Source organism: Microcaecilia unicolor, chromosome 4, assembly GCF_901765095.1.
Source record: "Microcaecilia unicolor chromosome 4, aMicUni1.1, whole genome shotgun sequence".
In the NCBI taxonomy this organism is placed as follows: domain Eukaryota; kingdom Metazoa; phylum Chordata; class Amphibia; order Gymnophiona; family Siphonopidae; genus Microcaecilia; species Microcaecilia unicolor.
The window spans coordinates 84,987,635-85,003,785 of NC_044034.1; the positions used below are offsets into that span (position 1 = coordinate 84,987,635).

At 42.6% G+C, this 16,151-nt stretch overlaps 1 protein-coding gene across 3 annotated transcripts in view; it reads right to left on the minus strand.

The window, feature by feature from the left end:
• POSTN (periostin) overlaps nt 1-16,151 on the minus strand; it is a 146,828-nt gene that overhangs the window by 56,478 nt on the left and 74,199 nt on the right. For all 3 annotated transcript variants that reach the window (XM_030200402.1, XM_030200403.1, XM_030200404.1), the window contains exons 9-11: nt 7,953-8,087; nt 7,591-7,739; nt 5,064-5,200 (exon numbers count right to left, since the gene is read on the minus strand). In XM_030200402.1, coding sequence (XP_030056262.1) covers nt 5,064-5,200; nt 7,591-7,739; nt 7,953-8,087 — 421 coding nt within the window. The remainder of the gene's footprint in view (nt 1-5,063; nt 5,201-7,590; nt 7,740-7,952; nt 8,088-16,151) is intronic.

Here is a 16,151-nt window from a genome sequence, read left to right on the forward strand (position 1 = left end):
AGATGGGAAGGCGGTAGAACTAGAGGACATGAAATGAGATTGAAGGGGGGCAGACTCAAGAAAAATGTCAGGAAGTATTTTTTCACAGAGAGAGTGGTGGATACTTGGAATGCCCTCCCGCAAGAGGTGGTGGAGATGAAAACGGTAACGGAATTCAAAAATGCATGGAATAAACATAAAGGAATCCTGTTCGGAAGGAATGGATCCTCAGAAGCTTAGCGGAGATCAGATGGCAGAGCCGGTGGGGAGAGGCGGGGCTAGTTGTTGGGAGGCGGGGCTAGTGCTGGGCAGACTTCTATGGTCTGTGCCCTGAAAATGGCAGATACAAATCAAAGTCAGGAATACACATAAAGCAGCACATATGAGTTTATCTTGTTTGGCAGACTGGATGGATCGTACAGGTCTTTCTCTGCCGTCATCTACTATGTAAACTATATAATTCAATTGTTAATACATTCCATACCGAGTTCAGAGTAACCACCAGGATTTTTACCTCAGATTATACCAGTAACAACAAAGGAGAGTGTAAGAGGTGCAAAGACCATGGTAAATGTATTCTGATTCATTCAATAATAAATCATGGAAGGGCAGTTGGATGGCAGAGACAATCTCTTGGCATGATCTGTCCTCACCTCATAGAAAATTTGAATATTATCTACATAAAGTATATAGTTTAATCCTATGCTATTAACCAGGTGACCTTCGTAAGACTTTCTTTTGTCAAACCTATGTGGGGCAAAAGTCTCCTCAGGTCAGTTAGTATCAATTGGATCATTTATTTATTAAAAAAAATTATATTCCTCACCATCGCCAAAGTTCTAGGTGGATTACAGAAGTACATTCACAATAGTAAAACTCATACACATGTTACAATATTACTCACAGACTAAGACACACAATTTACTCTTCAGTATACATTATTCTAAATGCTGCAATTCCAAGATATTTCAACAAAGTGTGCTTTTAGTCTTGAACAAATTAAGGTGCATTATAGGCTTCAGTAAATAATAAGGTTTTAATTTCTTTTTTAAATTCCTTCAAGCTTTGAAGCTCTCTCAGCCGTTTTGGGCTAACATTCCAGAGAAGTAGGCCAGCTATATAGAAGATCCAGTGGCGTACCAAGGGGGTGGGGGCGGTCCGCCCCGGCTGCACGCCGCTGGGGTGGTGCACCGCGCGCCTGTCAGCGTCGTTCGTTTCCATGCTCCCTCTGCCCTGGAACAGGAAGTAACCTGTTCCGGGGCAGAGGGAGCATGGAAACGAACGATGCTGACCGGCGTGTGGCACCCCCCCCAGCGGCGTGCACCCAGGGGGGGGGGTTCTTTCGCCGGGGTGGGGGGTGTCCCTTCGCTGGGGGGGGGGGGTCACGCTGCACGGGGGGGGGGGGGGGGCGGCGCGCATCGGCGATCCGCCCCAGGTGTCAGCGCCCCTCGGAATGCCACTGAGAAGATCTTATATCTATATTCTTACAGCCTAATAACTTGATATGAGGCAACATCAAAAAAGCATTGACCACCAGATTTCAGCTATCACCTAGGCTGGTACACATATAACTTTGATGCCAATATTGGAGACACTTTTCTATTTTGCACTTCAAACATCAAGCTTAAAATCTTAAATTTGATCCTTTGTTCAATCAGCAACCAGTGTAATTCTATCAACATTGGAGAAATATGATCACATTTAGACTTTCCTGTCAAGACCCTTGCTACCGCATTTTGAGCTACTTGTAATGCTCATAATTAAGTCTTCTTTAAATTGAGCATTAGTCCACTACAGTAGTCAAAACATGGTGTAATGATGTGCTGAGTTACTTTTCTGAAATTGCTATAACTGAGTAAGATCTTAAACCTTCTCAATATATGCAGTTTCATAAAGACATTTTTAGTCACCTTTTGCACATGCCATTTTAAAGTCAAAGCAGAATCCCCAAATTTCGGATGTTATTTAGCATCATAATCGTAGTGGAACCAAAAACAACTTTAGGAGGCACATCAGTACTCTCAAAGCTAGACAACAGAAAAATCTGAGCGGTGTGGGAGGAAGTAGGAGTTATTCATAAAGACCCTTTGGATATTACTATAGGTGGTAGGCAGGAGAAGGACATGGAAGCAGCAAGAGTGAGAAGACACTGTAGCTCTGAGCCTTTAGCATATCATGATTACTTGGGACTGCTTCTTGGTCTGCAGCACTCACTCCACAAGAGGAGATGAGGAATCAGGTTGCAGAGGAACTTTTTATCCCACTTGGGGGTGGGGAGTGTCCAGAAACTGGCAGGGATGTTAGTCTTCAAATGCTAGCACAAGAAGGTTAATTGCATACCTTAAAGTCATATTGTCGTAACTGGTGGTCTGAATCATACATATTGATATGATTGGATTGTGCTGTTTCACTGCTTTCAGGGGTTGGGGTGGGGGTGGGGAGGGTCAGCCAGTACTAAGTTCAGTTTGGGACAAAATAAGATGTGAACTTGGTACAGCCTTTGACTACTATCTGTGATATAAATTTCCTAAGGGGATGAGGAGGAGTACTTTGTCTGGGCAATTCAAACCATGTCAGGTGAAATCCTTGAATGAGCTGTTGTAGGGCTCTGATGTTTTTTTTTATTTTACAACCTTATAGAGTACATACTCAGCCAACTGCAGTCAGCATTGTTTGACCACTGCCTGCGTTATGTCCTGGCACAGGCACTGAATATCCAGGTTTGTGCGGTCTGCCATTCCTTATCCGGTTAAGTGCGATATTTAGCACTTAACTGCCTGAGAGTTACAGGAAAGACAGGACTGTTTTATGTGGTCCAATTTGTCTGGTTAAATTAAAGCTTCTTTTGCAAAACCGTGCTAGCAATTCCCACTTGGCAAATGAGAGGAAGTCCATAGGAATTGAATGGGCTTCCTCTCATTTGCTGCACTGAGAATCGGTAGCGTGGCTTTGTAAAAGGGACCCTAATGCTGTTAAGTGCTGAATATTGATACTTAACTGTATCAATGCCAACTCTGCCCCCTGGAATGCCCACAAAATAACTAGCTTCAAGTTTGGCAGTTAATGCTGATATTCCACAGCACTAACTAGTCTCAGGTAGGCGATTTAACTGGCTAGGAGCCTCTCTTGCCCAATTAAATCACTTTTAATATTGACTCCTATAAGTTGCCTTTTCCAACATGGCTATGAAGTAACTTATAACCAATAATCACATTAACTCAAAACATTAAAACATAGCTTCACATATAATTAGTCTTAGCATTTAAAAAGCCAGGCATTATATCATTTTTGAAATTCCCTATGTCCTTTACTATTTTTAACCCCAGTGGTGTAGCTTTCCAGAATGAAGGGTCTTTACAAAAAAGTGTCCTCCACTGGGTTGATGTCAACAAAATACCACTTGGAACTTGCAACAAAAACTGATGGAGTTCAGCTAGCAAAACCTTAGAAAAAAAAACCCTGTGGCACCTCTTGACAAAAAATTGTATACACCAACCAAAATGTTAATAATCTACTACACATTGCTCCACAGAAAGCCAACAGAAAGCCTTATGAACAGGCAAAATGTGTTCAGTTCTTTTAATGTCAATAATTATTTGGGCTGGCATATGATGTACCAAATGAGTGGCCCTTTTACTAAGGCACGTTGAAAAATGGCCTGCAGTAGTGAGTGTAGACGTGAGTTTTGGGCGTGGCCAGAACCAGTTTTCAGTGCACCTGTAAAAAATGCCTTTCAAAAATTTTGGGCTGAAAATGGAAGTGCGGCAAAATAAAAATTGCCACGCGTCCATTTTGGGTCTGAGACTTTACCACTAGCCATTGACCTAGCGATAAGGTCCCACATGGTAACCGGGCGGTAATGGTCTACGTGCATAAAATGTCAATTACCGCCCGCGAGCCAGAAAATAAAAATATTTTCCAGCGCACATAGCGGACGCACATCAAAAATGAAATTACTGCAAGGGCCATGTGGTAGCTGGGCGGTAACTCAAAATTGACGTGCATTGGGTGCATGTAGGCACCTATGCGGCTTAGTAAAAGGGCCCCTGAATCCTGTGCAGTTCCCTCTGAGGCAGACCCAGTAGTCCAAAAGGATACAAAACTCATCCTTATTCAAATATGGCTTAAGATGTTTAATTTTCCATAACTGATAAAACAGGCCTCCCTATATTTAGCTAGCAGAGGTCAGTGTTTTTATAACTGTTGACCTCTGTGGGCTGATTTGTGCCAGATATTCAGAGCCAGATCTAATTCAGGGAGGTAAAGAATAAGGTCATTCCCTGTATGGAATTACCAGATTGCAAATAACCCATGGGTGCCACCACTTGCATGATGGTTTCTTGGCAGACAATGGGGTGGTTTGACATTGCCTTTCCCAGTCATCTATGCCAACCCCTCTCTCCCCTCCCTGACTAAAGCCAGGTACTCATTTACTGACCATAAGTGGATGAATGGCTGAGATGGCTAAAGGCAGGCTTCCTGATAGAAATTCCAGTGTAGGATTTGCATTAAGGTCATGGGCGCAGTAGGCAAGCAACCTACCAATTGCATAATAAGGCATTGGTTCCAACACTGAATATCTGGGAAGCCTGTGGATCTCAGAAGTTCTCTGGGTACCAGTGATACTCAGTTGCAGGACTCGGATAGACACCCTGTGTAACGCTACTGGTATAAGGAACAAAGGCTTTCTTGTGTATCAAAAGTTGTGCAGTTCTCAAAACAGAATGAATGCGTTGGTGGCTGCAAAGCAAAGATTTATGTTGGGCCCCCTGTCCAATATTTAAACTCCTTAAATACCTCCTTTAGACCCATGATTCTGATTGCTGAGGGGGAAGTAGCAAGTAAGAAACACTACTCACCAACTCCTCTTGCCTGCTGGAGAATGGTGCACTGGGGTTAGGGAGACTAGAAAGTCCTCTGAGGGCAATGGTGACTTCAGTTTCTCACCTCTAACTTTTCTTTCTGCCAGCAATTAATTTACCAGTGCAAAAGTCGACCCTAGGGTACCACCTCCCTAAATACTAAGACCTAGGCACATGCCTAATTTGCCTATGCCTTAATCCTGCCCTGGCAGTTCCTCTTACCTGAACCGTTTGTCCCGTGACAGAGTGTCCAAGAATGACGTTTCAGATGGTCTGATGATCTTCCTGAATGTATGAATAGCACCATTCCTTCCTTCCTTGCTTCCTCTTAACATGCATGAGTTTTCAACACACACGGACTGACAGCAAAAGAACATTCACAACATCAGCACTACAATGTTATGCACACCAGCAATTTAAGAAAGCACATTTTCATTGCATTTGAAAACAGAGAGGTCAATATTTAAAAGAAAAGTGATATTTCATGTATCTTGATTGTACCACTCCTTTGTATTATCATTCCGTTAATGGTGATCACCATAGCGGCATAATGTAAGCCACATTGAGCCTGCAAATAGGTGGGAAAATATGGGATACAAATGCAGCAAATAAATGAATGAATAAATAAATAAATAAATAAATAAATAAATAAAACGCTACCTGCCCAATATTCAGTGGTCATAACCAGTTAAATAGCATTTAATTGGCTATCTGAGAATATTCAGCAGGAGATAGCTGGCTATCTCCCACTGAATATTTGCAGACAGTGCATAGTGGCTAACTGGCTACATTATCCAATATAGCTGACTAGCTGGCTCAGCTTTGTGGCTAAATAAGTCAGCGTAAATAGCAGGCCTATTTTTGGCCGCTATGAACTTAGCAGGCTAGTGATGAATATTGACTTAGCTGGCCAAGTTTATAGTGGCCAAAAATAAACTGGATATTCAATTCCGGTCACTGGAACTGAACATCAACCACGGGAATTAGCCGTGCTGCTTCCTGTGGTCTGAATATTGGCCCCATACATTTATTTTAACTAGACCTGTCACTGAAAATATGAAATACATAAATTCTCAAACAGATATAATGCCTTTGTCTTCGTCACAAGCAGTACTTGTTAGATTTCCTAGTTTGTTTTCTAGTAGAGAAGCGCATTCGTCTGAAACAATATAGGAAATGTCAATTTGACATATCCCAAGTCGTTTCATGTTGTTGTCAAATGAATATGAGCAGAAAACCCACAAAATTTCATTTTTGTTTTTTGTTTTAAATAGTGTGCATTGTTTCAAAAGAGTGAAACCTTTTTACAGAGTGCATACTCTTCCCATACGTGAGCTTATTCATGTATAGTACACATATGTGCAAACTATTGGGAAAACTTGTGCTCAACCACTACATTGTTTCCATGACAACATAAGGTAAATGAACATTCCCAGAAATGACATACGCAATAACACAAAATGAAAATGTTTGGGCTGTACATCCCTAACTCCTAGAGACAAGAAACAACAAGGCAGGGAATCTGCCAAATCCAACGTGCAAGATATAAAACAAAGAGGCAGATCATATAAAAAGGCAGTCTTTAATGAAGTAAAATGCTTCCAGGTTAACAATCATCTATGCCCAACATGGCCATGTTTCACCAGTAATAATGGCTGCAGCAGGGGCAGAATAAACAAGCTGGTGTATAAGGCACAGTTCACCTAGTCTACTGGACTGGACTCTAAACTGAAAAAAATATGTTCACAAGTTTCACAAAGTCGGACTTTTTTCTGTCTTGGTACATCCAACGGGCGCTGATTCATTGACCTCAAAGCTCAAAATAGTTTATATATTCTTAAGGATGAAGTTATAGCATTTGGAACTCCATTATTAAGAGGTCCTTTTACCAAGCTATGCTAAAAAGTGGCCAGCGCTGGTGTCAGTGTGTGGGTTTTCCATGCACTGTGGCCACTTTTAGTGTGGTGGTAAAATGGCCGCCTTGCCATATGTTTTTGTAATGGCTACATGCTAATTTCCCCATTAGCGCATGGCCATTACTGTGGGAGCCCTTACCATCACATATTTAGAGGCAGTAAGGCTCCTGTGTTACTCCTGTGCTAATTGGGTAGCACACAGTAATGTGCCTGTGCTACCCAATTAGTGCAGGCACGCCAACTCTCTGCCCATGGGCATACCTTCTATGCTGGAAAGTAAAAATATTTTTTCCAGGGCAGGATTAATGCATGCTTAGAGAGAAACTACCGCGGAAAACCTCAGTGTGTCCCATGGTAGTGTCGTTTTTGCACACGGTAGGCCATGCTAAGCCTACCACACCTTAGTAAAAAGGCCCCTAAGGGCTTTGTGTACTAGGAATAAGCTCTTAAATCTTATCTGGTACACAATGGGAAGCCAATTCAACATTTGCAATAAAGGTGATGCAGATTCAAAACGATTTCCTCCCATCAGTACTCGTGCGCCTGCATTTTGAGTTGTCTATAACAGTTTTAACACAGTCAATGGTAGTCTTACTTATAAAGCATTACAAAAATCAAAGTGAGGAACCACTAAAACATAAAAAACTGTGAACAGATGTTTAAAATTCAAATAAGATTTCAATGATGTAATGTATGTAAATGATGTAGCATCAAAAAGTTCAGATTTACAGAATAGTGTTTGTGGAATTTTGGAACATATTGGAATTTCTAGTATTGTAGCTAACCTTACAGTCAAAGATGACAATTTATAATTTCTGGAATTGTTTACTTACAGTACGGTATACAAACACTCTGAGATTTTTGTTGCCCATAGTCTCTAGTTTCTGCCCATTGTAAAGCTCATTCAGAACAATCTTCTTCTTCAGAATGTGGTTCTGCAGAATTAACTTTAGGGCACGCTGATCTGTTTTTACAGGGTCATCTACAAGTTTATAAAAAAAATATTTGAAAAACAAAAATCATATGAATTGACTACTAAAAAACATCTTCAGTGGGGTATTAGTACTTTAGGGCTAATTTTATATTAAAATTATAAACTACAGGGCTGATATTATTTGAGGTGCTAGCTGCTGATGATACATGGATTAGATATTGCAAAACAGCCAAACAAGTAATTTTCATTAATTCTACTTACCAGCGAAAGCACGATTTTGAGGAGCCAGAAGTGTATATTCTCCTTCTGGTTTTAGAGATGCAGCCAATCCTAACTGAGCCACGAGGTCAGTGAAGGTAGTTTGCTGACTGCCTGCAAGCTCCATAACTTGTTTGGCTATAAAAAATAAAAATGGCTATTATGTATTTCATTGGTCATATATTTACATTTAGAATCAAAACAATTAGGAAGAAAACAGAATTTAAGACCAAGGCAAATCATGAGACTACCATGCTATCAAGTAAGAGCACAAATTTAGAAGGTACTTTTATAATAGGACATGTAAAGGAGAAGTCTAAAAAGATGCCTATTTTATAAAGATAAAAGAGGCACTTGTGCACATTTATAAAATAGGTTTCAAGGACAGCAGAGAACAATTTTCCTGTTAGAAGAACTCTGTCATAGCTGTGAAGTTCCAACTTGATGGAGGGAGATGATGGTTATACAAGCAATCCTGCAGGGAATGTTGAAGGTGCTCACAGCTGATATCATCTAAATGCAGGGCCTTATCGCAGGACATGGTGATGGGTTTGTGGCTGTAGGTATGTGCCTGAACAGACATGACCATAGGGGAACACTTATTTGAAGCCCCTTCAGAGCACCCTGAACAGCGAGGTGTGATAGGGTATTTTCATCTTTGTCCAAATACGTAGAAGAGGAAATCAAAGGGGAACAGGACTGAAAGAGTGAATCAGCATGATAGATCATGAGAAGTACTAGTGATTTTCCCCAACCTGTGAGTATTTGCTCTCCAAATGAAGTCTCTTTGAGTTTGAATGGAAGACCCATGCCCCCCACCACACCCCAACTCAAGGAAGTGGGCAGCTCTTCTTCTTATGGAGATGGCCTATCTACAGTGTTCAATTAATCCCATAATGAGAACTTGTTTCAGAAGTTTTCCACAGAGAACAAAGTAGTAGGTATTGCCCCCTTCCTTGATGGTTCAACCTCCCCTGGAACTAGAGAATTCTTCTCAGTCTGTGTTTGCCTCTTCAGGGTTGGATATTTCTCTGAAGGATACTTAGTTGACGGTTACTAGGACTGAGGATTCTCTGAAAGAATCTTAACCCAGCTATGTGAATTTTCCAAGGATGGAAAATGTACTTGCATGGAAGCAAAATTTGCCAAGATGGAGGCATGTTTGTACAATGCAATTAGAGGCTGCTTGGAATGTGAAAGACAATCTTATGGTCCATAATAGATTGGAATTTTTGTAAAACTTGTATAGGGCTTGGAAGTTGAGATCATTAAATTTCCTTCTGACTTTTTTTTTTTTCCAAACTTTAAAGTTGTTTTCTACCACCTTTGAAGATTCTTAGGACATTTTTAAAAGAAGTATTGTTGTACCCTCAAGCAGAGGTTCTGTCTGCTGAGAATATGTATTATCTTCCCAGGGGAATGAGAACTGGTAGAGAAGAGGAAGGAAGGAAGGAAGGAAGGAAGGAAGGAGTGTCCATATTGGACCGGTTGGATCGATTGGAATTGTCAGCCTTTACTGAATCCTCCAAGGCAATATTCCAGCATATTAATTTTTTTATTTGTTACTTTGTATCAGTGGCATAGCAAGAGCGGGGCGATGGGGGCGGTCCGCCCCGGGTGTCAGCGGGTGGGGGTGTATGCTCCATCGAGAGCCAACAGCTCTAGTCTCCTGCCACCACCCTCCCTTTTTTTTAAAAAATCCATGCAGCGACGCAGGCAGCGCCTCGCGTCTGCCCTGCGTGTGCTGTGAAAGGAGAAAATCGCCTCGCTGGAGTCGGGCCTTCCCTCGCTGTGTCCCGCCCTCTTCTGAGGTAACTTCCTATTTCCTCGAGGGTGGGACACAGCGAGGGAAGGCTCGACGCCAGTGAGGCGATTTTCTCCTTTCACAGCACACGCAGGGCAGACGCGGGGCACTGCCTGTGTCGCTGCATGGATTTTTTTTAAAAAGGCAGGGTGGTGGCAGGAGAAGAGGGCTCTGTCGGCTCTCGACGGAGGGGGGACGGGACCGGGTCGGGGGGGTTCAGATGGGAGAGGGGGAGCTCAGAGGGGAGAAGGGGATTGGGGAGGGGAGAAGGGGATTGGGGAGGGGTGGGGGTGTTCAGAGGGGTGCTCAGAGGGGAGAAGGGGACTGGGGAGGGGAGTGCTCAGATGGGAGAAGAGGTCTGAAGCTGGAACTGGGGTCTGACAAGGGGGCAGGAGGGAAAATGGGTCCATGCCTGGGGCAGGTGGGAGAATAGGCCTGGGGCTGAAAAGGGGGGATGCAAGGCATGTGATGGATGAAGGGGGCTGGAACTGGGGGCTGAAAAGGAGGGTAGTTGGGATAAGGGGGCTAGTACTGGAACTGGGGGCTAAAAAGGGGCAGGGGCTGAAACTGTGGGGACTGGGGGCTTTAAAGGGGACAGGGAGAACTGGCTAGGGCTGAAGCTTGGGACTAGTGAGAGAAAAGGGCTGGGGTTGAGCAGGGACTGTCTTTCTTCTGTGTTTGTACAGCGCTGCGTACACTTTGTAGCGCTCTAGAAATGTTAAATAGTAGTAGTAGGTTGAAACTACGGGCTGAAAAGGGGACAGGGAGAAGTGGCTGGGGACTGAAGCTCGGGACTGATGGGAGAAAAGGGCTGGGGACTGGTGGGATAGTGGGGCTGAAAAGGGGGGCAGGTGGGAGATGTGGGCTGGGGCTGGAACTAGGAGCAGGTGGAATAAGGGGGCTGGAACTGGGGGCTGAAAAGAGGGGGCAGAGAGAGAGGGGACAGACCCTGGATGGAAGGGGGGAGCGTGAGGGAGGGCAGACCTTGGATTGATGGGAGAGGTAGGGCAGACCCTGGATGGATGGGAGAGCAGATGGATTGAAGGGGCAGAGAGAAAGGACAGATGGTGGGTGGAAGGGGGAGAGAGAAAGAGGGCAGACTGGGGCAAATGGTGGATGGAAGGGGCAGAGATAGAGGGCAGATGTGGATGGAAGGAAGAGGGCAGATGTTGAGACAGCGAAGAGAGAGAGAGAGCGAAGACAGATGCTGGATGGAAGGAAGACAGTGAAAAGAAGATGAGGAAAGCAGAAACCAGAGACAACAAACTGTAAATAAAATATATATTTTTATTTTTTTGCTTTAGGATATAGTATTGTAGCTGTGTTAATAAATGTTTATAAATAGAACATGTAAATAAGGTAACCTTTTTTTATTGGACTAATTTTAATACATTTTGACTTAACTTTCAGTGAACAAAACCCCCTTCCTCAGGTCAGGATAGGATACTGTAACAGCACTGTATTGACATGAGGAAGGAGATTTTGGCCTCTGGAAGCTAAATGTATTAGTCCAATAAAATGGTATTATTTTATTTTCTGTATTTGTTTTATTTCTATTTGTTAATTTGTAAAGTGGTGATTGGTATTTGTTAGTTTTTTCAAATTTACATCTGCTGTCTTTATATTTTGCACAATACTAGGGGACATTTTCTGTTTCTGTGGTGTTGCATTGTATGCAGAGTCTGGCATCGGGGGTTCAGTTTAATTTTTGTCTAAATAGAAAGTTTATGATTACTTATTCTATAGTGGATTAGGGTGTATCTGTGTTTGTGAAAAAGACATGGCTTTCAGTTGGCATTGACTGTGCAGGATCTACGATCTGTACTATTCCGTCTGGTTTCGTTTTACAATAGGTGAATTGATGTTCTAGTGCTCACTGTAGTGTTTAAGATGCTTTCCTTTTCCTTGTGTGACTCCTACAAATTGCTGCTTATGGTATGGCAGGGGCGTAGCTATGAGTGGGCCTGGGTGGGCCCAGGCCCACCCAATTTCAGCTCAGGCCCGCCCGGCCGCCCGCCCACCCAAGCGCACACACACTGCATCAGAAACGGTACCCGCTCTGGCTCATCTGATTGCTCCAGACTTGCAGCGGCGAACTGGCGCGGTCGGCGCCAGTAAAAGCAGAAAGCATCCAGGCTCTTCAACTCCATCCGTCCTTCACTTCCTTGCCCTCTCAGCGCGTCCCGCCTTTCTCTGATGTCATTTCCTTTCGGGTGGGCGGGACACGCTGAGAGGGCAGGGAAGAGGGAAGCGAAGGACGGACGGAGTTGAAGAGCCTGGATGCTTTCTGCTTTTATTGGCTGCCCGCGCCAGTTCGCCGCTGCGACTAGAGGAGGGAAGGAACTGGAAGCCATTTAGAAAATATTTTTCTACTCCCCCGCGCAGCCGTCGCCATTCACTCAAATCACAGGAAGCAAACCTGTGAGCTGCTGCCTGCGTCCACGTTGTCGTTCTTTATTGTTGGTGAGCAGAGGGAAGGGTGGGATTGGGAGGGGTGGTGAGTACAGAGTATGGGTAATGGGGGACTAATGAAGTGGGTGAAAGAGGGGGGGAGGAATTTAGGAGACTGGGTAAGGGAGAGACAGAGGGGGGACTAGGAGTGCTGGAAAGGGAATGAGAGGGAGATGGTCAAAGGGGAGAGAGGAGCATCGATGGACATGGATGGGAGGACAGGGCCCAGGGAGAGAGGAGAAATTGCTGGACATGGAGGGGAGGGCAGGGAGAGAGGAGGGTTGCTGGACATGGGTGGATGGAGGAGAGGGCAGGGAGAGAATTATTGGTCTGGGATGGACGTGAAGGAAGGAAAGACAGGAAGGAGATGCACATGGATGGAGGGGAGAAAGAAGAAATTCTGGACATGGATGGAGGGAAGGAAAGACAGAGAAAGGAGATGCACATGGATGGAGCGGAAGGGAGAGAGAAGAAATGCTGACATGGATGGAGGGGAGGGAAGAGAGAGGAAGGAGATGATATGAGGGGAAAAGAAGAGAGGAGGAAAACTGCACATGGATGGAGAAAATAGGCAGAAGCTGGATCCACTGGACAGTCAAGTCTGCGGAGGACCAGAAATGAAGAAGAAAGGATTAAAGGAAAGAAATAAATGGAAAGGAAGCCCTGGAAACGGAGTAAAGAGGACATATAGCAGCAGAATCGGATACTGGGCCAGCATGATCAGAAAAACAAAGTCACCAGACAACAAAGGTAAAAAAAAATCATTTTATTTTCATTATAGTGTTTGGAATATGTCCACTTTGAGAATCAGGTGCTCAACATTAAAAATTTATATTTATTTACTTATTTATGGCATTTTATCCCACATTAAACATGAATTAGATTGGCACCTGGGATCATTTAATTTTTTTTTCCTGGAGAGAGTAATGCATTGCCTCCACCCCTAGGCTCTCTCCCCGGCTATAGCCAGCTCTGCAATTTTGAGGGGAGGTGGACCGGGGGGGGGGGGGGGGGGGCGCAGAGGTGGACCAGGGAGAGAGCCTGTTGTTAAACATTTACCAGTAAACCACTGTCTAGTGCCCACCCATCCAACCAACCTGTTGGCCCACCCAAAAATTGATTTCTGGCTACACCACTGTGGTATGGTAGAATTGCTCTATAGGTCCTGAGTGTTTTGTATTCTCGGTATGCCTAGTACTGGATTTGGGGAGGGGGATTAAAAAATGACCGGACCCGGGTGTCAACTACCCTAGCTACGCCACTGCTTTGTATTGTACTTAATAACTAAGCAGACCATATCATAACATACATAATGAAACAAAAAAGTTAACAACAAATAAATTATTAAGGCCTAAATAAAACAAAATACAAGAATATAAAAACAACTACAACTAGAACAGACAATATATCACTCACTGCAGATGGAACAAAATGGCTTCTCAAGAGAGAATTTTATGCTTACGTGAACTGCCCCAATCAAGCTACATCATTATTGGTGTCTACTGATCATAAATCCCAGCAAATTAGATTAATGGTTTGACTACACCACCATCACTACAGGTGCCTATTAGTAAATGATACTCAAAAATCTATCAGGGGTATACAGCCTATATACTTAAGCAGGAACATTTGGCTCAGTATGGTCAGTAAACTGATGCGAAACACCAAAAGCCTATAAGAAAAACAATGTGCCCTTTTTTCAGCCAAATTTAGGAATATAACTTTTCAGCTGAAAATTCACCTTAACTTAGGACTTTGAAAGTTATGCTCATAAATTTAGGCCTGCCCTTTACTTGCCTAGATTTATGAGCACATTTTATAAGCGTAGTGCTTATAAACTGTAGCACTTTGGCTGTTTCTTAAATAGTGTAGAGTCAGCTAAGTTCAGTGTGGAGCTTATTCCATTCATAAAGACCAGCAATAGAAAATGCACCAGATCTCATTTCAGCAAAATGTGGTTTAGCCAAAGATGGGATAGATAATGAGTTCCCTCAGATCTCAATTTTCTGCTTGGACTGTGAATTTTCAAAACCATGGAAAAATACAAAGGAACACATTTTGTAGAACCTTAAAATTAATAATAAGATCCTAAATTTCATACAGGACTGCACAGGAAGCCAATGCAGAGCCTTCAGATATGGAATCATATGGTGGTGCCTCAGTGTCTGTCAACAGACAGGCAGCAGCATTTTGTATGAGCTGCAATGCCTTAGGTGTATCTGAAAGACACTAAGATAAAAGCAAGTTGCAGTAATCATACTTCATTTAAATCAAGCTCTGGATGACATATCTGAAATCTTTATTACATAGTATGGATTTCAGTCTATTTAACAGCCTCAAGCAGAATGAACAACCACCTAGAGCTGAGGTTTCATAGTGAGGGAAGAAATCAGATTAAACCCTAGACTACAGACATGCTCTGAAATAGCAAGCTGCTTATCTCTGAATGTTAGCAACGTAGGAACGTCAAGTGATGGTGAACAACTACAGAAAATGACCTCAGAATTAGAGAGATTCAAAGATAACTGGTTGGCTGCCATTCAGTATCATATAGATTGAAGATACCTGTCAAGTTTATGAGCTACAACATCAAAGAAGAATCAAATAAAAAGAAAAACTGAATGTCGTTAGCATAGAGTAGGCAATGGATTTTTAGATCCTGGAATTTCTGGCAGAGAGATCAAGTAAAGATTGAATAGTAAAACTGATCATGCAGAACCCTACAGTACAGAACCATTGTGTTTAAAGGATATAGTGCAGAACACAAAGAATCCAAATAAACCTGCTGGAACCAATTAGTGAGATAAGAGAAAAATCAGGAAAATACTGAGCCAGAAAGACCAAATGATTCCAAATTTCGCAAAAGTATGGAATGATTAAAAATGTCATATGAAGCAGAAATATCCAGCAGGACCATAAGAATGATCTAAAGCCTGAATCATAGTATCTACCATAGGTAAAAGAAGCATTTCCACGCTCGGGGGCTTCTAAAAAACGTTATTAGAAAGTATTTAGCAATGCAGGTCATTCAACAAAATCACTAAGCTGTACATGAATACATCTTTCAATCCGCATTGAGCCTGCCATGAGTGGGAAAGCGCGGGCTACAAATGTAACAAACAATCATGGGTTAGGTACTCCTTTTTAAAAAAATGGATGAATGGTTGTAATCTTTAAGGAGTCTGGCAACTTACCAAAGAAGCATCCTCAAAGAAGCTTTTAGCTAGTGTTGGTGCAAGATTCTCACTTAGCTGTTGCAAGGAAAGCAAGGATCATACAATGATGTGCTTGGATTTAAATTTTTCAGAATCATGAAAATCTCGCTATTTCAAAATCTGTCCAAACTGTATCAATTTCTATCTATGTGTCTTCAAGGATTAAACATTGGTCAAAAGTCAACAGTACTTCATTAACCTTATCTGTGAAAGGAGCGGTAAAATCTTCAACAGAGAACACAAGATTAGAAATCTGTGATAGTTAATTATCTAACCAATGAAATCAGTCTCAAAAAGTTCTTTTGGATGATTGCTAGCCATGCTAATATGCATCCTTTGTAGCATTTGTATCCCACATTGCTAATTTGCATGCATATTTTTATTCAGTCTCAAATTATAAGCTTCCCTGTCCTCATTCATGTGAGATGTTCTCCAGATCCTTTCTGACTACCTTACTTCATGTCTTAGAATTCTTAGTGCATTATTGAACCAGGGAGAAGGATTTGGAGAAGAATTGATGACTTCTTTTTTCAGAACAATTTAGTGTGAAATCTGTGTAAGGGAGACATTTCATAAAATCAGGACTTCATCAACATCAACGCTGGTAATCTCTGAGTGACAGGGAATCCAAAGCTTAGAAAGTACAGTAGAGTCTCACTTATCTGACCTTCACTTATCTAACATTGTGGATTATCCAACATACCTTGGTGACGTCACACAATTGACATTGGA